The sequence below is a fragment of the Mustelus asterias genome, chromosome 7 (assembly GCF_964213995.1).
Source record: "Mustelus asterias chromosome 7, sMusAst1.hap1.1, whole genome shotgun sequence".
Lineage (NCBI taxonomy): Eukaryota > Metazoa > Chordata > Chondrichthyes > Carcharhiniformes > Triakidae > Mustelus > Mustelus asterias.
Window position 1 is genome coordinate 47,126,047 of NC_135807.1, and position 23,697 is coordinate 47,149,743.

Here is a 23,697-nt window from a genome sequence, read left to right on the forward strand (position 1 = left end):
GAGCGTATGGAATGGAGCGCATCAGGGAGCACCTCTTGCCAACGGGAGACTGGAAGGCTTTTTGACTTCAACGCCAGTAAGACAGCCTTCCAGACTGTAGCATTCTCACGTTCCACCTGTCCATTACCCCTAGGGTTGTAGCTCGTGGTTCTACTCGAGGCAATCCCGTATGAGAGCAGGTATTGCCTCAAGTCATCGCTCATGAACGACGAGCCCCTGTCGCTGTGAATGTAGCTGGGGTACCCGAACAGGGTAAAAAGATCATGGAATGCCTTGATAACCGTGGCAGCGGATGTATCAGAGCAGGGAATAACAAAAGGGAATCTCGAGTACTCGTCAATGATGTTGAGGAAGTACACATTCCGATCTGTTGAGGGAAGGGGGCCCTTAAAATCAACACTCAGCCTCTCGAAGGGACGAGTGGCCTTGACTAATTGTGCCCGGTCAGGTCGGTAAAAGTGCGGTTTGCATTCTGCGCATACCCAACAGCTTCTTGTTATGGACCTGACATCCTCCACCGAGTAGGGCAGGTTGCGGGCTTTTATAAAATGGTAGAGCGGCCATGTTGGTCGGCACCGACCGCGAACGACCAGCATTACAAATCCCCATGGTCCTCCCCTACCCCACGACAAACAATACACATCTGATAAGCAACCTTTATCGATTAAAAATAAATGGAAAACTATTATATTTCCCAGCTATAAATGCTCATCTTCAGTTGATAATATGCTAAGGTGCTGCATATTGAAAGATACTAAAGAATAGAACTAATGCAGGAATTTGATAGAAGCTGACAGGTATGGAATCTGCAAAGGAAATGAAAACTGGTACTGAAAAAGTTATGTCTGCCATGTCTTTCCGATAGATTTGTTTGCATGCCTCAATTTCTCTGCTGTACATGAAGTACCATGGTGTAAATAATATGATAGTGTGCTCAAATCAACATTTTGCGGTACAAATCTGGTCATATATCAGCCTGCTATCAATCATGGTCAAAAAATACAGCTTAGTATCTGTTTGACTAGGGGATCTCTTAAGTTAGATACTGGCGCAAGAATAGAAAACAGCAATGTGGAATAATTAGCATAAACATATCAGGTCATGGAGACAAAGACTGCGAAAGGAATTTTGACTTCAAACAATTATCATTTAACTTCTTTGCCAGAGACCTGTCGTGCTGCAACATTAAAAGCTGTACATTTCCTCATGCAACATTTTGTTTTTAAAATTCTATCTTCATTTAAATTTGTTGAAAAAGATAAATGTTTGATTCATTTTAGGAAACTTTAATTTTTATTTTTTAAGCTTAAAATGTTCGATTCAAATCATGATGGAAAATTGGGACTGGGCGAAATGGCAAGGTATGTTACTTTCAATATATCATTGATCTTTCAAAGCAACAATATTATTTGGGCCGTCTAAATGCATAAACTACAAATATGTCAAATTTATTTTTTAATAGGTTGCTTCCTGACAAAGAGAACTTTCTCCTCAAATTTCAGGTAGGTGCTATCATCTTTGGAATGAGTACATTTGACAGCTAAACAAGACAAAATCCATCCATCTGTATTTATGGATACAGTAAGAGTTTTAACAACACCAGGTTAAAGTCCAACAGGTTTATTTGGTAGCAAATGCCATTATGGATAAACAGAGTTTTGTTATTTTTAGCAATTGGGATTATTGGGCACTCCACTCGACAATTAAAATATTAATATATCCTCAACTTCACAAAAATACATTTCACTGCAAAAATAACCTGATATATTCAAATTCTAGAAATACATGCACTTTCTGGAACTAAGACATTTGTTTTTATCACACATTTCTGTTTTGCTGGAATTTACTATCATTTTGCTCTTGCTTGGAGCTTCCATTCCAGGATGGTGGCAGTGCACTACAAGTCTTTCTAACATGCACTTCCAAATCTGGTGGCACTGTGCCATCCCACCTGAAACCAACTCAGCGTCAACCTCTTGGATGTCCTTATTGGCAGGTGCCAAATTCCCACTTTGTGCAGTAATCAGTTATAACATTTAGTTAGCTGGTCTGGCCTACATGTGACTCCAGGCCGACAGTAATGTTCTTGATTCTTAACTGCCTACTGAAATAACCAAGCAAGCCCCTCAGTGCAAGGGTAATTAGGAATGCACAACAAATGTTGGCCTAGTCAGCAACACCCACAGCCCACGAAAGAATAAGTGTTTTGAGAACTTTAAAACTATTCCTACAGATTTTTTCATGCTACGGTAGAAAACCAATGTTTATTTAGACTGAATTCGCATCAAGCACTTACTCCTCTTTCTCATTTTACCCACTGCTCATTAACTTGACCTCCCTTAAATATTAAATAGCACTTCAGCAATCTCCATAATCTCTGATATACCATGGGGAATGTCATAGAAGGATCAATTGTATCATGTCTATTCATAGATTTATCGGTTTTATAGCAGGTTGAGGAACCATCATTTACTTCGTCATTCTGTCAGCAGGATTTGTTTTTCATTTTTCAGGGCGTGAATATGACTTCAAAAGAATTTAATGATATCTTTGACTATTATGATCAGGTAAGTTTTTTTTAAAAACCTATGAGCTTTTAATTAGCAAAATATATCAGGGACATGTTGCTACAAGAGAAGCAGTTTTAGCATCTCAAAGGGGAAACTTGCCATTTCGCGTATGAAAAGGGCTCAATGGAACTAAATGTCATTTGATCATTATACAAAGTACAATAATATTTAACAACCAAACATTTTACATTGTGAATATCAGATGTGGAAAATATGTTCTGTTGTACATTTCAGCGGGGAACTTCTCAAAATCAGATGGGATTGTGATGAAGATTGAAGGAAAATCTGGTCAGTGAGGCTCTCATCACTGATTAGGGTTTCCCCTTCTCGTTCACTGACTGCTCCTTTCTCTCATGCTGCATCCAAACAGCGGCAGGAAGAGGAGAGTCTCAATTTCGTCCTCCCCACTGACTGCCCCTTCCTGGAAGGTGTCATCGGGTTGCAGAATAACTGAGTTTGCATAATGGAGGGAGGTTACATTGTAGGAGCTTTCCTACCTCTTAAGTTGTATCAAGCACTTTGCTGCTTAAAGCTTTCGTCTTGTCCGATGCTCAGTTTTTCAGTGGAATTCTAGTTGCCATCTTCAATGTGCTTCTGACTTATTAGGATCATTTTCCATCTCTACTGCAGTAAAATCCTGCTGCATTCTGGATTTCAACCCTGATATTGGCGAGCTTCCTGTTCACAGAAGGTATTCCACTATATAACTGACCCATGAAACCCTAAGCCAGAACAAGAGCTCAAGTTCCACTGTGGAATTCTGCTCTAAATGGGAAGATCACTCTCCAGAGTCTCAAGATCTGGCAAAATTTTGGGCAAACAATCCCGTCAATTATTAAGATTAAAACAATTGACAATTAATTTTGAGTAAGTATGAACTGTGCAACATAATAATAACACTTGCTTCACAATCCAGTGAACTTTACAATCTGCGTCGATGATATGAATGAAGGAACCAAAATCTATGATAGCTAAATTTGCCAATGACACAAAGATAGGTAGGAAAGTAAGTTGTCAAAAGAATGTAAAGCAGTAGTGGGCAACCTGTGGCCCAGGGACCACATGCTGGGTTTTGAGTGCAGCCCTGAAGACATTTTGTTGATTGTTGCCCATGCGTAGGGTTACCACATTCTGCTAATTTCTGTCCACATAGTCTTTTTCCTACCGGTATGACTGAAGTGATACACATGTAAAGCTAGGGCAAGTGAAGTGAGTCATGCTGATTGTACATAACATTGACTGTAAGAGCTGTCCACTTACTCTGCATCCAAAATGTAAATATTTCATTTGTTTTTACCATTTGAAGTTGATATTTCTAGTAATATAAAAATGATTTAACCTTTTCTATAACTCTTTATGAAATATTCAGCATGTATTAAATGCATCATGGGGTCATGGTTAGTGAACATGCCTGATTTCAATCTTGTGGCCCTCTGGGATTAAGAAAGCCCACTCACCAGCTTAAGTTGTCCATTACTGACATAGAGAATCTTCCAGTTCTTCCCTCCAGCAGGATCTTTGGAAAATCCCACCTGCTAAGTGAGTGGACAAAAATTTGGCAGATGGAGTATAATGAGAGAAAAAGTGAACTTGTCTGCTTTGGCAGGAAGAATAGAGAAACAGTACACTATTTAAATGGAGAGAGATTGCAAAGTTTGGTGGTACAGAGGGAACGGAGTGTCCTGGAAAAGGAATCACAAAATGTTAGTTTTCAGGTACAGCAAGTGATTTGGATGGCAAATGTAACATTGTCATTTACTGCAAGGGGAATGGAAGATACAAGTACGGTGGTTTTACTGCACCTGTACAGGGCGTTGGTGGGACCACATCTGGAATACTGTGCACGGTTTTGGTCTATTTGAAAAAGATTTAATTGCATTAGAATCAGTTCAGAGAAGATTCACGACTCATTCCTGGGATGAAGAAAGGTTTATCAGATTGGGCTTATACCCATTGGAGTTTAGAAGAATGTGAGGTGATCGTAAGATCCTGAGGGCACTTGCTAGGGTAGATACCAAAAGGATGCTTCCACTTGCGGTGGGGACTAGAACTAGGGAACACGGTTAAGGAATAAGTGATCCCTCTTTTAAGATGGAGATAAGAAGAATTTGTTCTCCGAGGGTCATTGGTAAGTGGAATTCTCTTCCCCAGAAAGCAATGGAGGCAGGGTCAGTGAATATTTTCAAGTCTGAATTAGATAGATTCTTCACTGACTAGGGACTAGAGGATATTGGAGATGGACAGGAAAGTAGAGACCACAAACAGATTAGGTGTGCTCTTATCAAATGACGGAACAGGTGAAACACTGGACTGAGAGATTTTAGTCATTAAGAGAGACCATAAATAGGACTTTACAGTCTTTAGGAAGATTAGAAGGTTTCATAGAGCTGTACAGAATTGAGGTGGAAAAGGGAAGGACAGATCAAACAGGGAGTAACTATTTGCAGTGGTTGATGAATCAGCAAACAGAATGCATTAATGTAGAATCACCACCAGAGACAAATTAGGAGCAATGTTATCATGCAGAGCTTTCAGGATGTAGAATAATATGCCATAAAAGGCAGTGGATACAAAATGCATAATTGCTTTTAAAAGGGGAGTGTATAAATGTTTAAAAATTCAAATGTATAAAGGATGATAAAATAGAAGGGGGTGTGGAACTAAGTGCAGATGTACCTATTCAGTTCTGTAAAATTTGATGGCGCTGTGTGTTATATAAACACATTAGTGGCTTGGACTTTGGCACGATTATGAAATTTTCGGTTGACACAGAACTTGAGTGGAGTGAAAAGTATGAAAGATAACAATACACTTCAAGAGGACGTTGGTTGGTGCAGTGGGTGTACATTTATTTGGAAGATGAAATTCAACATAGAAAAAGTGTGATACATTTTGGAAGAATGTGGAGAGATACTGTGGCTGGAATTTTACCGTCCCGCTTGCCAATGGAATCGGAGCGGGCGAGGGGCAGACCATGGGAAGGTCCATTGACCTTGGGCAGGATTTTACGGTTTCGAGATGAGCAAGGCCGTAAAATCCTGCCCTATATGCTAAATAGCACAATGTTAAAGGGAGTGCAAGAAGAGAGACACCTAGGGGTTGTGCACAAACCTTTGAAGGTGGCAGGAAAGGTTAATCTGTCCATATGGAATCTTGCCTTTATAAATAAAATCATAGAGTACAAATAGCTGGATAGTTATGCTAAAGATCTACAAAACACTAGTTCAGTTCCTGCTGAAACATTGTGGCTAACTCTGGGCACCACACACTGGATGGACATGAAGGCTTTGGAGAAGGTACCTAAAAGATTTATTCGAATGATTCCAGGGATGTGGGTAGACTGCAGAAGCTAGGGTTGTTCTCCTTCAAACAGAGAAGTTTAGAAAGATATTTGTATCATAGAATCCCTACAATGCAGAAGGAGGCCATTTGGCCCTTTGAGTCCGCACCAACTCTGTGACAGAGTATCTTACCCAAGCCCACTACCCTGCTCTATCCCCCCAAACCCCACATATTTACATCTAACCTACACATCTTGGGAAACTAAGGGGCAACTTAGCATGGCCAATTCACCTAATCTGCGCATCTTTGGACCGTGGGATGAAACTGGAGCACCTGGAGGAAACCCACGCAGACACAGAGAAAATGTGCAAACTCCACAGAGGCAGTCACCCAAGGCTGGAATTTAATCTGGGTCCCTGGCACTGTGAGGCAGCAGCGCTAACCACTGTGCCGCCATTGAATGAGGTGTTCAAATTCATGCAGGGCTTAGATAGAATAAATAAAGCTAAGCTAATACAAGATAAAATGTCTGGAAGTTGACAACCAGAGAATACAGATTTAAGGTGATTGACAAAAGAACCACAGGTGAGGTAAAGAAACCATTCTTCACACAAGTGGTTAGGATTTGGAATGCACTGTTAATTAAGGTGCCGTTTCCAGACAAAGTAGTTGCATTCAAAAGGCTAACTGGATTAATATTTGAAGGAGAAAAAAATCATCAGGATTTGAGAAAAGAGTGGAGATTAAGAGTAATTGGATTTCTCTTTGAAAGAACTGATGCAGCCACAATGGTTGTAATGGTCGCCTTCAGTGCTGTATAACAACTTGTAATTATATAGCACCTTTAATATAATAGAGTATCCCAAGGAACTTTAAAATAGCATTATAAAACAAAATTTGACACTGAGCCATATAAACAAAATGAGCATGTTTTCCTTGTTATTCAATTTGCCATGGAAGACCAGAATTCCAGGATTTAGATATACTTAATGAAATATTTTGCATTCCATTTCTATTACTTCCTTTCAGCCAATAAATGTTGCAAGTGCATTTTAAAACTTCTTCTCTTGTATTACTTTTGTAGCAAGACAGTGGCTGCTTCCCTTCTACTACAGGTGATTAATAAAATACTTTTACTTTTGAACCTGGGCCATAGTTTCAGGACAAAGGGGTGGCTATTTAGAATTGAGATGAAGGGAATATTTTTCACTCTGAGGGTTGTGAATCTTTGAATTCTGTACCCAGATGAGTGTGGCTGCCCAGTCATTGTGCATATTCAAGACGGAGATGAACAGACTTTTGGACATTAAGGGAATCACTGTATTTGAAGATGGGACGGGAAAGTGAAGTTGAGGCAGAAAATCAGCTATGATTTTGTGGATTGGAAGGACAGGCTTGAAGGGCCACATGACCCACTTTTGGTATTACTTATGAAAATTTTCAAAGTAATTTGCAAATATGGAGAGGCGATGGCGTAGTGGTATTGTCACTGGACTAGTAATCCAGAAACAAACAGACAATGTTGGAAAAACGCAGCAGGTCTGGCAGCATCTCTAGTGAGAGAGAACAGAGATAAGGTTGAGTATGTTTGACTCACCAGAATTGAGGGGGGGAGGGGGGAGGGAGGGAGGGAGGGAGGGGAGGGGGGGGGGGGTGGAATCTGTTAGAACAAAAGTGTAGCAATCTTAAGATCAAGGGTGGCACGGTAGCACAGTGGTTAGCACTGCTGCTTCACAGCTCCAGGGTCCTGGGTTCGATTCCCGGCTCGGGTCACTGTCTGTGTGGAGTTTGCACATTCTCCTTGTGTCTGCGTGGGTTTCCTCCGGGTGCTCCGGTTTCCTCCCACAGTCCCAAGATGTGCAGATTAGGTTGATTGGCCAGGTTAAAAATTGCCCCTTAGAGTCCTGAGATGTGTAGATTAGTGGGTAAAATATGTGGGGATAGGGCCTGGGTGGGATTGTGGTCGGTGCAGACTCGATGGGCCGAATGGCCTCCTTCTGCACTGTAGGGTTTCTATGATTCTATGAAGAGATAGAGGAGCAGGTGCAGGGGAAGGAATATTTTTGTATTGAGACAGTGATGTATGGAATATTAAAAAAGGTGAAAGGTCACAGTCTAAAGTCATTGAACTCCAGCACCCACAGCATTTTGCTTATTTCAGTAATCCAGAGGCCCAGCGTAATGCTCTGGGGACTTGGATTCCGATCCCACCACAGCAGCTGGTGAAATTTGAATGCAATAAAAATCTGGAATTAAAAGTCTAATGATGACCACGAAATCATTGTCGATTGTCGTAAAAACCTATCTGCTATCCTTACTTGGTTGGCCCATGTGACTCCAGATCCACAGCAATGTGGTTGACTCTTAGCCGCCCTCTGAAATGGCTTAGCAAGCCTCTCAGTTTAAGGCTGGCCCACAGCCTGTGAACAAATGAATGTGGCTGCCCTGAAAGACCTACAATTATTTAATTGATTTAAAAGTTCATCTTCCATCTACACAAGATGGATGGATATGTAACAAATAAAATCCGTTCGGGATGAGGTAGCTTCATACGGTGCACTTTTCCTGATGTCTGAAGAGACCAATCTGTAAGAGGGACATTTTGCCACAAGTGTCACATATGAAAGTTATCAGGAGTCATTGTGGGTGGTTGTTCCAATGTTGGCATCTATTGCCAAGTCACTGTAGCCACACCAGCCCACAGGTGATTATACCATTTCTCTGTCATCAGCTAGTGTCTCCAAGGTATGGAAATCAACGTCCTACATGTCGCGCTTGCAAGATTCTTTCAAGGAGTGCTCTGGATGTCCTACTGGTCTCTGGCTCAGGCTACCTCACCCTACAGAAAATCCTTCAGTTTCTGTCCATCTTCCATCCTGCCAAAGTGTCTGAGCCAGCAAAATCGCTTCTACTTGAGTGCCAACATACTTGAAAGCTATGCCTGCTGTATTTTGTCCATATTAGATAATTTAAAAGGATTATATTTAATATAGCATGGAAAAGCCTTACTATTTATATAACAAGCTGCTTGTGGAGCAATACACTGAATTGCAGAGCGGTGATTCATTTTGTTTGCCCACCTCTATAAATACGCCTGTTTACATTGATCAGACTGCTAGTTTTTTTTGTGTAGTCTCTTGCCTCTACTCCATTTTACTTATTTATATTACACCTATTATGAACAAACACAGGAAGTCAGGAAACATTTTGATTTTATGCTACTGTAAATAATCTTCCATGGTCTTAGAATTGAGAGCACTATTACAAATGCATTAAGGTGCAGAACTTCTTGATGTAACAAGTTTCCATGCGCAACAAATTTGAATTCACTATAAGGTGTACCTTGTGTGAAATAAAACCAATGCATACTGGATTCTGATGAGAGATCACAGACCTGAATTCTCTCTCCAATTGCTGCCAAGCCTGCAGAGTATTTCCAGGATTTTATTTTTTTATTTCTGAGTTCTAGGACCTGCAATATTTTGATTTTGTATTATTATATGAAGTGTTCTAAGATATTTCAGCCTGTAGGAGTGCAATGAATAATACATTTACGGGTGTTTCCGCTGACATTCCAAAATGAATTTGTTTTTGATTCATGCTTAGTCTTTTTCAATAGCTTCGTCTCAGTTTAAGCGTCCATGATTTAAAATCCCTCCACTAATGTTGGTCACGTCATCAGCTGCCAAGCCACTAAGCTTTAGAATTCCTTTTCTTACTCTCTCCACCTCTCCCTTCCTTTAAAGCACTTCTTTCATCTAACCTACCATTTTCTTATATGGCTCAGAATTAACTTTTGTTTGATGACACTCCTGTGAAACACATTAATTGGGATGTGTTACCATGTTAAGGGCACCATATACATACACTGTTAGTGATTCATAAAGACAAGGTGAGAAAATCAACATACGTCCTTTAAAAACTGAGCTTCTTATGAAGCAGCTTAGGATTTGTCCAATTTCTAATGCAAGTTATATAAGTTATGGTTCTATTCTTTATGTTTATTATATAATGTTCATGCAAAAACATCACAGCAGTTTGAGTTTTATGACTAAAAACTATGGATACTAGCAATAATGTGCAGATGTTTGCATTGAACTGCTTAGTTTTTTATAGACTCTTTCGCCACCTGGTTTAGACAATGTCACTTTACATCTATATTGCTAAACTACACAGTTAGCAGCACTTTAGAGTAAATGTGCTTTGTAATGCTAACTGCCCATGAAAATTTCCAAAGGAGAAATGATATTTGATGCTCAATGTTATCACTTTTATTCTTTTTAAAAAATCATCAATTGTGAATGTTGCGGACATTACTTACAGAATTCTGAAGTACTTTTGAAAAATGCTACCAGGATGTGATTTGTCAGACTTTTACCAAATGATAACTGTAAATTGTCAGTTACTTAGTATTTCAGAAATATCATATGCACTGTAGACTATTCAGTAATGATAACAGATTGGGATTGTTAAGAGACCGTTATACAACATAAATGCTACAATTTTGTATCTTTTTCTTAGGATGGTAATGGATACATAGATGAAAATGAATTAGATGCACTACTAAAGGATCTCTGCGAAAAGAACAAAAAGGTAGCAAAAAACGCATTCACAAAAAACACTAATTTTAATGAGATGCAAAAGGTTGTTCATGGAATTTAGTTAACTATGACTTTTTTCTACATTCAGGACCTAGACATTCAAAATCTTACAACATACAAGAAAAGCATCATGGCTTTGTCTGATGGAGGGAAACTCTTTCGGCAAGATTTGGCATTAATCCTCTGTGCTGAAGAGTTTTAAATATCTTGCATTCTCATGTGCTTGTGATTTGTGTGACGATAGCTGTGTGCTAAAAGGGTGTAGGAAATGCTTTCCTTCTACCTGTGAAGTTCACTGATTGCATATAGATTAATCAGTAGAATGTGCAACACATTCTTTCTGATCTGTTGTATCTATACTCTTTGTAATTTACTGCTTTTGTATCTACAGAATTCATACAATAAAGTATACGACTGAAACTGATAATATAAGATATGGCATAAAAACATCTGTTTTTGTCCTGCACTGAAAGAAGGGTTTATATTAAATGTTCACAAAACTGCTGAAAAGATGGTTTAATAAATGCACTGAAGGTTTAAAGGATACATTGTATTTTGGTAGTACAGAACTTGAATATTGCTGAAAAATAAAGAGATGTCAAAGTTTGTTGCCTTGCACTCACCAGGACACTTTGCAAGAATATCGAGAAAAGGGGAAAACAATTTATACTGTATGAGAAGAGATTGATTGATTGGTAGAGGCATTGCCATGGAGAATGTACCAGGTGACTAACAGTTAACTGCCAAGCATTGTTTGAAATTTAAGTTCAAAGTTAAGTTTATTTATTAGTATCAAAAATAGTCTTACATTAACACTGCAATGAAGTTACTGTGAAAATCCCCTAGTCGCCACACTCCAATATCTGTATGGGTACACAGAGAATTTAGCATGGCCAATGCACCTAACCCGCACGTCTTTCGGACTGTGGAATGAAATTGGAGCATCTGCAGAAAACCCACACAGACACTGGGAGAACGTGCTGACTCCTACAGACATTGACCCAAGCTGGGAATCGAACCCAGGTCCCTGGCTTTGTGAGGCAGCAGTGCTAACCATTGTGTCACCGTGCCAACCACAACCAGGCAATTTGATCCTGATTGGTCATGGCATTGCTCCGAGGAATGAGTCAGCTGTCTTTTTTTACTGATGCTGACAACCAATTTAAGTTTGTCAGTTGGGCTCAGTGTGGTGCATTTGCACATACTGAAGATACGCGTGTGATTCTCTGGCCTCCTCACGGTGTTTCTCTCGGTAGTGGGATCTTTTGGTCCCGCCGCTGTCAATGGGATTTCCCATTGAATCCACCCCATGCCGCCAGGAAACTCAGTGGGAGTGCGCCTTTGGCAGGACTGGAAGATCTCGCCTTACATATATTAATACACATGCTCTGTTCTTTACAGACAAAACATGTACACAGGTTACACCTGTTTCAAGTAAAATCAAATTGGAATCCGGCAGTGCATAATTTATCAATGAGTTAAAGTTAAAGTCTATTCAGTTTCTTTCCCTATTTATTCTGTTATATCTTGTTGCTTTTATTTAGATTTTGTTTTGTTCCTTTTTTCCCCTACTTCTGGGATATACAAAAGTGGTTGGGAAACATCGTGAATATACAGAGGATGCAGAGAATGAGGAAACAGTTTGAAAATGCATGAAGTATAGGGCAACTGAACAGACAGGAAAGCTTAAACAGACAAATAGCCATTATCAGACATAAAACCATCCACCATTACAATTAATTTATACATTAAATACATCATATTGTAATGAACTTCCTTTTTGCTTATAACATGATCACTGTAGTATCAGTGAACAGAGCATCGGTTTTAAACTCACTTTTAATCTCGTATTTCAAAATTAAAACAAGTCATTACAGGATTCATTATGCCAAATATAATACCAAAGCCCTATAATCCCGTTCTTAACTATTACCTTTTCAAACTGTTGCAAAATATATTTGAAAGGAACTACATGCCACAGTGTTAATGGTAATCCTTTCTGTCCAAAAAAAATTGATTTACAAATTTAAACAATTATCCTCAATTCTCATCTCTCGGCACCATGCAAGAATCAGATAAAGTAAAAAGTAAAGTTTAAAGTTTATTTATTAGTCACAAGTAGGCTTACATTAACATGGCAATGAAGTTACTGTGAAAATCCCCTAGTCACCACACTTGGGCACCTGTTCAGGTACATTGAGGGAGAATTTAGCATGGCCAATGCACCTAACCAGCACGTCTTTGGGACTGTGGCAGGAAACCAGAGCACCCGGAGGAAACCCACACAGGCATGGGGAGAATGTGCAAACTCCTCACGGACAGTGACCCAAGCGGTGAATCGAACCTAGGTCCTGGCACTGAGGCAGCAGTACTAACCATTGCATCACCGTGCCTCCATGATGGACTGTGCTATTCCACTACATTTTACCAGGGAAAATTCTCAGAATTTCTCAATTTCATTCTGCCTTATGGCTGGGCTGATTAGACTCGCACAACTGAAATATTGCAATTGTCCCAAATTACGATTCTACAACCAGCGATAAATTAAGTATAGTTCCTATAAAGATATTTCAACATATAGGTTTCAAAACAATTAGTAAATAAAGTGAATTAAAATAACTCAAGATAAACCAAGAACTCTTTTACTTGAATAAAATGATCAAGTTGCCTGACATTATATTCTTGATTGGCATTATTGTAAATTCTGTTCAGCTGATTGCAAGATCTATGCCATGTTTATGAGCCTTTGGTTTTTCTGATCAAAGACTCTAGGATATCCCATTGTTCGCTTGTAACCTAGAATTTAAAAAATGTTGTTACTGTTACTTGTCAAATTAAGATCATAACACAATTCAAACAGAGATAAATGCATTATATATAGTTTCATATTCCTGAAACATGACCATGGAAACTAAATAATTATACTACAAAGTAATATGGAGCAGGTTTACTACACTACCGACTGGTAATAAGAACATGAATTTTGAACTTTATCTTCTATGTACTCAAATTCTTGGACATAAAATTTGATGCATGTCCTTAGTTGTGATACACTTCCTTGGGGTCAGAAAAACGTAGTTTGTTGTAAAGCAAATCTTTTGGGTTGATACAAAGACTGCTGATGGCTATGATGTCTGTAACCATTTTAATCTGCTTCCTTTATATGTAGGGAAATCAAACTAATCAGAGGAGAGAGGGGTTGTAAAACAATGGAATATTAGGTGAATTTGATAATACCTTCAGGAGATTGTTAAATTGACCAGCCATTGAAACATATTCACCACCGTCGAATCTTATTACCTAAAACATAATCACAAGGTTAATATTCAATTACATTTGACTTAAAACTTTAGAAAAGTATATTTTTTACTACATATCAAGCTCATAACAGAATAGGAAATTGCTTTTGAGAAAGACCTTTCCATCATTGCTTCAAGAGCAAACACTTTTTTGCAGGGGAACGGAATGAACTCATGCCAAAATAACATTCATAACATTTGCAAAATAAAAAACTGTTACAATTCAATTCCAGACTCAAATGTTAAACTAAAAATCACTCTAATTCACTATTATTGTCAATCTACTTCTACGTCAGAGTTGGTTAAGTCATTTTATATTTTATTTTGGTGGAACTGGAGTATCCAATATCTTAAAATTTAGATCTCAACCTTGAAATTTCACCCAAATAACCAAGGTGACATTCAAGACCTGAAGCATTAGCTTGCATACCTATATTGGAAGCATGAATCACTAATATATAATATAAATAGCACGCTTCTCCAAAGTAAACTGGATTATCTAACTTGCCTCATACAAGGCTTGGTTCAGCAATATCATGGGGCACCACTATTTGATGTTATAATTCAGGAATTAATTCTCTCACTGTGTGTTGCTGGAAAGGCCAACATATATTACCCCTTTATAGTTTCCTTTGATGGTTAGCTTCCTTAAACCTCTGCAATCCATGAGCTGAAGGTGCGCAAAATACTGTCACGTGTTCTGATACAGAATATGTCAAAGGATTCTGACACAGCAACAAAGATACTGTTATGATCCCCATGGTGACCAATAACTTCTAAAAAGGAATGACTTTCCCATCAATTGATTGAAAGAACCCAACATTTGACCAGCTCGAAGTCATGGTATTTATATGGCTGGTTCAGTAGAGGTTTTGATCAATGGTAACCCCAATGAGTGTTGGGGAGGTGGTTAAGTTCTGTCTTATTGGAAATTGTCACTGTCTGGTACTTATGGGCTCATTATTAAGAGCATATGTTTTAAATAAACAATAGTACCATCGAACCATAGAATCCCTATAGTGCAGAAAGAGGCCATCCATCGAGTCTGCACCAACTCTCTGGAAGAGCAGCTCAACCCTCTGCCCTATCCCCATAACCCTGCACTTTACCATGGGTGATCCTCCTAACCTACAAGTCTTTGGGCAAAATTTAGCATGGCCAATCCACATAACCTGCACGACTGTGGAAGAAAACCAGAGCACCCGGAGGAAACCCACGCAGACACTGGGAGAACTTGCAAACTACACAGTCACCCAAGGCTGGAATTGAACCTGGATCCCTGGTGCTGTGAGGCAGCAATGCGAACCACTGTGCCGCCCAAATTTTAAAACAAAATATTGAAGACGAGAAATCTGAACTAAAAGTACAAAATGCTGGAAATACTCAGCAGATTGTTCAACAGCATCTGTAGAGAGAAACAGTTAATATTTCAATATGATAAACTTTCATTAGTTCAGATGCTCCCAGACCTACTATTTTCAGTTTTAATTTTACACCAAGTGTTAACTTACCGCTCCTGAAACCCAGCTGGCATAATCACTGCAGAGATAGGCAGCAAGGTTCGCAATTTCATTCACTGTACCAAAGCGGCCGGCTGGAATAACCTTCAGCAGGTCTTTTTCAAAAGCACCACTTGGGTCAAGTCGGCTAAAGGCGCCCTACAAACAACAGAAAATACAAATGACTCTGCATACATTATAAATTTAATTTGAAAGTCAAAATATGTTTCAGTAAAGAAACGCTTAGCTCTCACTTGAAATACAATTATTTCAGAATGTAATGAAGGAAATACATCATCAGTCTGGATGTTTTAGCATATTTATGTTCCTGCTTCAGTGGCTTACATATTAATGAGGGCACAACACTATTATGATACATTAGTCCATTTATTTATAAACCACATCTGAAGGGAAATGTATTAAAACTACGGCTGAGATTCTCCCAAAAAAATTCGAAGCGCCAAATTTGCGTGAAAACTGGAGTAATTCCCACTGGTTTTTTTTAGCGGGATTTTCAAAATGAATCTTCCACACTCTGTGCACTGCAGAGTGCCACAGGGAGACGGACGCTGAAAATCAGTGGGCGGGGCCTATTCCCACCCAAGAGGCTGGCAGCAAAGCACTGGGTGGGTCACTGAACATGCGCCGATCTGTCATAGTGGAGATTAGCACATGCACAGTAGACCCACACTGTCGGCCTCTCGATCAAAGGCCAGCTCTGTAACACAGCATCGCTACCCCTCCGATCACTGGCCACCCGATGTCCCCACCATTCCCCCAGCAGCCCCGAACCGCCAGACCACCATTCCCCCAGCAGCCCCGAACTGCCACACCCCCATTCCCCCAGCAGCCCCGAACCGCCAGACCACCATTCCCCCAGCAGCCCCGAACCCCCTGACCACCATTCCCCCAGCAGCCCCGAACCTCCTGACCACCATTCCCCCAGCAGCCCCGAACCGCCTGACCACTATTCACCCAGCAGCCCTGAACCCCCTGACCACCATTCCCCCAGCAGCCCTGAACCCCTTAACCACCATTCCCTCAGCAGCCCCGAACCCCCTGACCACCATTCCCCCAGCAGCCCCAAACCCCTTGACCACCATTCCCCCAGCAGCCCTAAACCATTCCCCCTCGGCAGCCTCTCCATCCTCCCACCCCGATGGCCAACCCTGATCAACCCTTCCCGCCCTCTGCCACCAATTCCTAGGCAGAGTGGCAGGGCAACTCCCCCCCCCCCAACCTCCTAATAGGCCCCATGTCCTCGGCACTGCCACTTTGTCCCTTGGGTGGTGCCAGGTTGGCAATGCCTAGGGGCATTCCCCCCTTACCCTCGACTGGGGTTGGCCTCCATTCACTGCAGCGGGGTTGGGCCACCAACTCCGTTAGTGGGGAGCTATTGTAAACCATGCTGGAGTGAACCACTCTTGGCTGGGGGGAGAGGCGGAGGTGGAAGAGATGCCAGTGGATCCAGAGACTTCAGTTAGGATATTAAAATGAGAATTATAATATTTAAATCAGCTTTGCATTGATTTCCGCTGCACCGCAGAGGCCCTGGCGCAGCGGACCGGGAGAATCATTTTTCCCCAGCAGGTTTTGGGGGTCTGTAACTCATCGCATGAAAGGCTAGTAAAGGCAGAAATGCTCAACTCATTTAAAAGTTATCCAGGTATTTACCTCAAGGTCTGTAACCTACAAGGTTGTGAACCAAATGCAGCACAGTGGGATTAGGCTGGGTGGCTTGCTTATCGGCTGGCACAGAGACGATGGGCCAAGTGGCCTCTTTCTGTGCTGTAAACCTTCCATGATTCTATTCTTAAAAACTAAGCTAACATTAAAATTCATTTGCACAATGTATTTTGCAATCTGGAAACACATGAGGAATCAATTAGGAAGGAAAATCCTTGAAGTAAAAACAAATGGCTATTTCATAGACAAAGGAAATGAGTGTTTGTTTTAACTAAGCACAATTACCAATACCTTTGTTTTAATAGGTCCTGGCTGAATCACATTGAATCTCATACCATATCGACCCCATTCAGCAGCAAGTGATCTGTAATATTAAATCAAAATTGATAAAATATTGCAACATTTCTGCATTGGTCATGCAATAAAAACATTACCTTTGAATTGATAACTCGAGAATGATAAAATAGGAAATAAAAATTCCAAATTTGAAGCACATTTATTATGCACAGCAATCTACAGACATAATTATTTCCAAAACACTAAATCCACTCCCTCCTCCTGCAATTGAAGTAAATTAAGATGCTTGCTGCTGGATTGACATAAAATGTCACTGCACTCTAATAAAATTATTTATGATAAAAGTTGACGATCAATACCTTTTTAGTATTCCGAGAGTCCAAAAAAATATTCTTTCATCTAGCTTTTCAATGAACAAACACTATAAAATCTCAAAGGTGACAGCTTCTTAACTGTATTGAAGGCAAGTTGAAAGGACGTGTGGACTGCAGATTTATTTTTACAATACATCACAGCTGTAGGAATAAAATACTTCAACAAAATGCCGAACATCAAACAACTAAATGTCTCGAGTTCAAAAAGATTCATTTGCTGGTTTTAAGTTACCTGTCAAAAGCAATGAACACCACAATACCTACTTAGGATTCCTGAAACAAATGTGGTAATTATGACTGGGACAATTACTTGCAAAATATTTTTCACTTCAATCGATAACAAAGCAACTGGAACATATTCAGGAAATGTTACATTTCAGTACAGGAATGTTCTATGTAAGGAGTACAGCGATACCTTAAGCCAAATAGGATAGGATCACATCAATTAACTGCTTTAGTCACTAGGAATGCTAATGTAATAAAAATGGGACTGCATGTAGGATGAAGATGCTGCTCTGGGACAGCCATTAAATCGCACCTGTCCCAGAGAATAGCGTGCGGCCTAAAAATCCATTTTGTACTCAGTGCCAAACAGCTTGCGATTCTCCTGGCCTCTTTCTAATGGCACAAACTGGATCACACCCAGAAAAGGCATGAAGCCAATTAGCATATTGAAAGTAGCATTTAAATATGCATAGCCCATTTGAAACCCAGCGCACAGAATTCACCGGCCTCCAGGCACAGTGTGACAATGGCGAGAATCAGTATTGGTCTCCAATACTGGAGACCTAGTGCGGTGGTCACACTGGGAGTGCTGGGAGGCCACTGAAGCCCCCCCTGTCATCAGGGGCATGGCTGGGCAGTGACCATGGGGTAATGCTCACCTATTGGGGCCCAACTGGCATACTGGCAGTGGGCACCAGACAGCCTGCCAGGGCAGTGCCAAAGCTTGAGCCTTAGTGTGGGCCATGACGGTATGTGCGGGGGGCTATGCTGGGGGTGTGGATTCTGACGGGGCGAGGGGGTTGAATCATGCAGGCGATCTTGATTTGGGAGGGGGGGGGGGGGGAGGATGTCGGGGATCAAGCAGAGGGGCCTATCAGAAAGGCCCTGATGCCGACAATCTGTTTCGGTGTGGGGAGGAGAAGGGGACCATGCCGCCGATGGGGAGGAGGGGGTCTTGATGTCCGCGGGTGAGGGAGAGGGGTCTTCCAATGCACAGAGAGATTGGGGAGCCCTTGTGAATTGGCGCCTGAGTGCTCAGAATCATAGAATTCTACAGTGCAGGAGGCGGCTATTTGGACCATTGAGCTTGCACCAACAACAATCCCACTGAAGCCCTATCCCTGTAACTCCACATATTTACCCTGCTAATCTCCCTGATACCAATGGCCAATCAACCTAACCCGCACATCTTTGCACTGTGGGATGAAACCAGAGCACCTGGAGGAAACCCATGCAGACACGGGGGGGAATGTGCAAATTCCACACAGTTACCCAAGGCCAGAATTGAACCCGGGGTCCCTGGTGCTGTGAGGCAGCAGTGCTAACCACTGTGCCACCCCAAAAGCCAGGCTCACCATGGGGTTCTTACTGGCACTCCCAACTCTCCAAAAAAGTGAAAAGCAAAATAAAAACAGAAAATGCTGGAAAATCTCAGCAGGTCTGACAGCTGAGAGAGCTGTGGAGAGAGAATAGAGCCAACGTTTAAGTCAAGATGATCTTTCGTCAGAGCTGCTGACGAAGGGTTATCCTGACTCTTTTCTAGCATTCTCTGCTTTTGCTCCAAAAAAGTTACTGAGTGTGGGAGGATTGCGATGCAGCATGTGCCGGAGACACACGGCACAGGTCACTCCATTATTCTGATTGTTGAGCGTTAGGATCTCCGAGAAATAGGGAAAGCAAGGGCAAGAATGCATTGCAACAAGATAATATAAAATTTTGAAGGCCAGGTGTAGATCATTGCAGAGGTGGAAGAGGCACTTGGAGCTGGAGAGGATAATCACATCAGAGTATGAATGAGCTGAAGTTTAGGGAGAGTCTTGAGGTGATGAGGGCATGAATAAAAGTTTCAGAAGGATGGAGTCAAATGGTAATTATGTAGGATAAAATACACATTTTTTGTGATGGGTAAGTATGGGTTGAAAGCACAGTCCGAGGTCAAATAGAACATTGATGTTACATAACAATGGGTCAGTAGTACGAGGAATGAAAGTGCTTCAGCTCATTCATACTTTGATGTGATTATCCTCTCCAGCTCTAAGTGCCTCTCGCACATTTCCCACCTCTGCAATGATCTATACTGGCTCCTGGTCCTTCAAAATTTTAAATTATCTCGTTGCAATCCATTCTCGTCCTTGCTTGCCCTATTTCTCTGAGATCGTCCAGCTCAACAATGAGAATAATGAAGTGATCTATGCCGGTGTCTCAGGCACGCACCGCACTGCAATCCTCCCACACTCAGTAACTTTTTTGGAGCAAATGACTGAAGGGGTCACTAAAAGGTCATGAAGATGATTGGAGATAAGAGTGAGAAATCTGAAGTCAACATGTTGAGGCATTTTGAATCAATGAAGATGAAAGAGAACAAGAATGACAGGACTGCAGACCACGTGGAGATGAGGACACAGGCTCAGATTCTGAAACTGACCTATTCGACATGTACAAATATAAAGAGAGCAATGGGTTCAACAACAATCCTGCACTAATATGCTGTAATGCTTTTAACATAGTAACATTTCTCAAGACACTACTGAACCAAAATAAGACAAAAAACAAAAATCAGACAAAGGAGTTGTTAGAACAGGGAACTAAAATAAAGTCAGAGGATTTATGCAGGTTCTTCAAGCAGCAAAAGTGGATATTTTGAGAGATTTAGGTGGAACGTTTAGGGCCAAGGAAGTTGATGGCACAAGTGTCTGCTAATGGTGACGCAAAAGGGAACAAGAATGCAATTTTTAGGAAAAGTAGAGATCTTGGAGGGTTATAAGGTTGGTGAATGCTACTGAGACAGAGAACCCATTAAGGGACTTGAACACAAAGATGAGAATTTTAAAATGGAGGAATTGGCAGACTGGGAGACGATGTGGACAGTCAGCACAGGAGCAACGAGTGACTACGACTTGCTAATTAGGATACAGCAGAGATTTGAGTGCAAATATAAAATTAATCTAAATTTCATTAAGTTTCAGCTTATGTTTCAGAAAATGTTAGGCCATTTGATACCAAGGCCCGCCCAGATTTACAGCCAGCAGAAAGCAAACAGTGTTCACAATTCATTATGTTAACAGCTGCTCACAGTCTTTTTGTGGGGCTTTGAGCGGCAACTTTCAATTATCGAGCGTCTGAAACAACATGACATTTTATACAGGGGGGTGTGGGGTCTGTGTAAACACGGCAAGCAACAGTGCGTCTCTCCAACCAGTCAGACTGAAGAATCCTCACAGCCACATGCAGCCTAAACCAGGAAGTAAGATATTTAAATCAATGTATATCATGTGAAGAAAGTAAACTAATGAGGGGCAAAAATGGAATCGAGAAATAAAAGAGACAGAAACAATAAGAGCACAATGTTTAATTTCAATTTTTAAGAAATCTCCAATAATTAAAATTAATTTGCAGTGGTAAAAAGGTTGTTTGGCAGTAGCCAAGAGGTACCATGGTGTTAAAATAATCACTGCCATCTGAATGGACAAACACTAACCATTCTTGACATGTTTAGTGGAAATCTAATGGCGAAGTACCATAAATTTTACACCCTTACACATATTCCATCGGTCTATCGGTGAGGGGCTGATGTAGTAAAGTTCGTGAAGGAGCAGGGACAAATCAGACAGTAATCTCGGCCTTTTTCTATTCTACTGTCCATGTGCACATGCCAAAAGTTGCTGTCCAATTTAATCTATAATAGCTGACAGATTCACGCTTGTTCTTAATAAAAGCTGTATGTTATTACTCACTTGCTCATGGCTTCTACTCCTGCTTTTGCAGAGGCACTAGGCATCACAAATCCTGACCCAGTCTCTGCATAGGTGGTAGTAATGGATAGGAAAGATGCACCTAAAAGACACTATGTTTTGGAACTCAGAGTGTAATTAAACATTCGAGAAAATAAATATACAGGAACTAAATAATAAACAAAGCTAACAAATTTTAAGTGACTGTTTGCAAAAACTGTTACTTTCTTACAGGAACTACTACTGCAGTATATTCAATTTTCATCCATTAACAGTAAGAATAGTGTATTTATGAACTGTGAATTCTACATCAAAATTGTTTCATGAGCAGGATCTATAAGACCAGAAAAAAATGATTATGTTCTGTATTTTACACAAAATTATACTCCAAGAAAATTTTATTTTGCTACTGGGTCTGTTATACCTGCCCTGGGATCACCTGATAATGCTGATGGCTGATAAAAGTGAAGTAATCCATCCCCAGCACTGACATTTCTTTGCCTCAATAAACATTCTTGAAACTAATGCAAAGTACACAAGCTAAAAACACTGGGCCTGATTTTACCAAAACTTCGCGCCCGAATCGCGGTAAAGTTGGGCGTCGAGCCTATACCGCGATCTGCACCTGATTCCGAGCAGATCGCGACTTTACCAACACCCGATTCGGGCACAGGTCCGGCCCACGCCCGAATCGGGCGGCCCGACGATTTAAATGCTTTTGCATGCATTTAAATCGACTTAATGAACTGCGCGCCCAACTCTACCACCAAATCCCACTTTACCGTCTTCTGGCCCGATCCACGACCGCGCTGTTACCGACCTGCAAAATAAAAGTCTGAAGTCGCCGCTGCAGCCTCCGAAGAGCGGGGTCAGGGACTGCAACGGCTCTCTGACCCAGGTCATCCTCTGGTCGGGGCGGGAAGGGGGTGGGAGGAGAGGGGGTGTGACCGATCATCCCTGGGGGGGGGATCCGCTGCCTGTCTGCGGCCGATCCCTCCTGGCACCCTCACTGGTACATTACCAGCCACAGATTACTCTTCCCTGCAGGTGCGAGAGAGCGGGAGAGATGGCTGTGGCTGGTAGTGTATCAGTGATGGTGCCAGGAGGGATCGGCTGCAGACAGGCAGCAGAACGCCCCTGACCAGAGGATGAGACGTCACACCCCCTCTCTACCACCCCCCCCAGGGGATGATACGTCACACCCCCTCTCTCCCCCCCCACCCCCCAGGGGATGATCGGTCACACCCCCTCCCCTCTCACCGCCCCGACCAGAGGATGAAAGTCAGAGAGCCGCTCTCTCCGCTTTCTGCTTTTTTTTTTCGCGCCCGGGCGCTCTGTCAGATTTTTTTCGAACTGCGCATGCGCAGTTCAGAGCTCCGATCGGTCCGCCAGCGCTAAGCCCTGCACACAGCACGGATCGGGCCGGAGCCGGCAAAACGCGTATGGGCGCGCTGCAAAGAGGATTCTAGGCGCGGATCTATTTGACGCCCAGATCTGGCACTTAGACTCAAAATGGCAAAATTCCCCACCACTGTGGGAGATTTTGCATGCCCTCGAACCTACAGGCAGGATCCCAGTTTACAAACTGGTCCAATAATCTAAGATAGCTGTGTCTATAAGCTTGATTTTTGAAGTGAGAATTGAATCCACAGCCTTTTCACTTAGAGACAAAGGTACTACCAGTGTCAAAATGACCTTTAATTCAACGTAATATATTGATCAAAATCAACCTGTTCTGTTGGAATATACACGAGATTCTGTTCAGATTTTGTAGAAAGTTTAAACACCGAAACCTTTTCCTCACCTTTTTTTGCTTTAATCAATTCCTTTCCAATTTCTAGAGTTACGTATGCAGTACCATTAAGAACAATATCTACAATTGTTTTAAAAGCATTAGTAGAAAGTCTTTCTGAGGGCGCGATGAAGTTTCCAGCAGCATTGTTTATTATAACCTAGTGTACAAGGAAATAAAATTGCATTAAAAATCTGTAAAACTATTGGTTCATAATGTGGCCTGCACCATCAAAATGCCACAGTGTTTCTGTGCCAGGGCTTTTATAGTCGCATACCAAACTTTTAGTTTCTATTTAAATGAATTGAAGCTGTACAATGTGACTTAGCACTCAATTGCTG

The 23,697-nt window shown here is 41.3% G+C and overlaps 2 protein-coding genes across 2 annotated transcripts in view; one reads left to right on the forward strand and one right to left on the reverse strand.

Annotated features, from left to right (window-relative positions):
* Positions 1–10,878, forward strand: part of calb1 (calbindin 1) — a 61,600-nt gene extending 50,722 nt beyond the window's left edge. The window contains exons 7-11 of the mRNA XM_078216011.1: positions 1,306–1,361; positions 1,463–1,502; positions 2,514–2,567; positions 10,374–10,445; positions 10,542–10,878. Coding sequence (XP_078072137.1) covers positions 1,306–1,361; positions 1,463–1,502; positions 2,514–2,567; positions 10,374–10,445; positions 10,542–10,655 — 336 coding nt within the window. The 3' untranslated portion in view covers positions 10,656–10,878. The remainder of the gene's footprint in view (positions 1–1,305; positions 1,362–1,462; positions 1,503–2,513; positions 2,568–10,373; positions 10,446–10,541) is intronic.
* A 76-nt stretch (positions 10,879–10,954) lies between these two features.
* Positions 10,955–23,697, reverse strand: part of decr1 (2,4-dienoyl CoA reductase 1, mitochondrial) — a 32,060-nt gene continuing 19,317 nt past the window's right edge. The window contains exons 5-10 of the mRNA XM_078216010.1: positions 23,369–23,516; positions 21,568–21,667; positions 17,229–17,301; positions 15,264–15,410; positions 13,691–13,753; positions 10,955–13,249 (exon numbers count right to left, since the gene is read on the reverse strand). Of these exons, the coding sequence (XP_078072136.1) occupies positions 13,190–13,249; positions 13,691–13,753; positions 15,264–15,410; positions 17,229–17,301; positions 21,568–21,667; positions 23,369–23,516 (591 nt within the window). The 3' untranslated portion in view covers positions 10,955–13,189. The remainder of the gene's footprint in view (positions 13,250–13,690; positions 13,754–15,263; positions 15,411–17,228; positions 17,302–21,567; positions 21,668–23,368; positions 23,517–23,697) is intronic.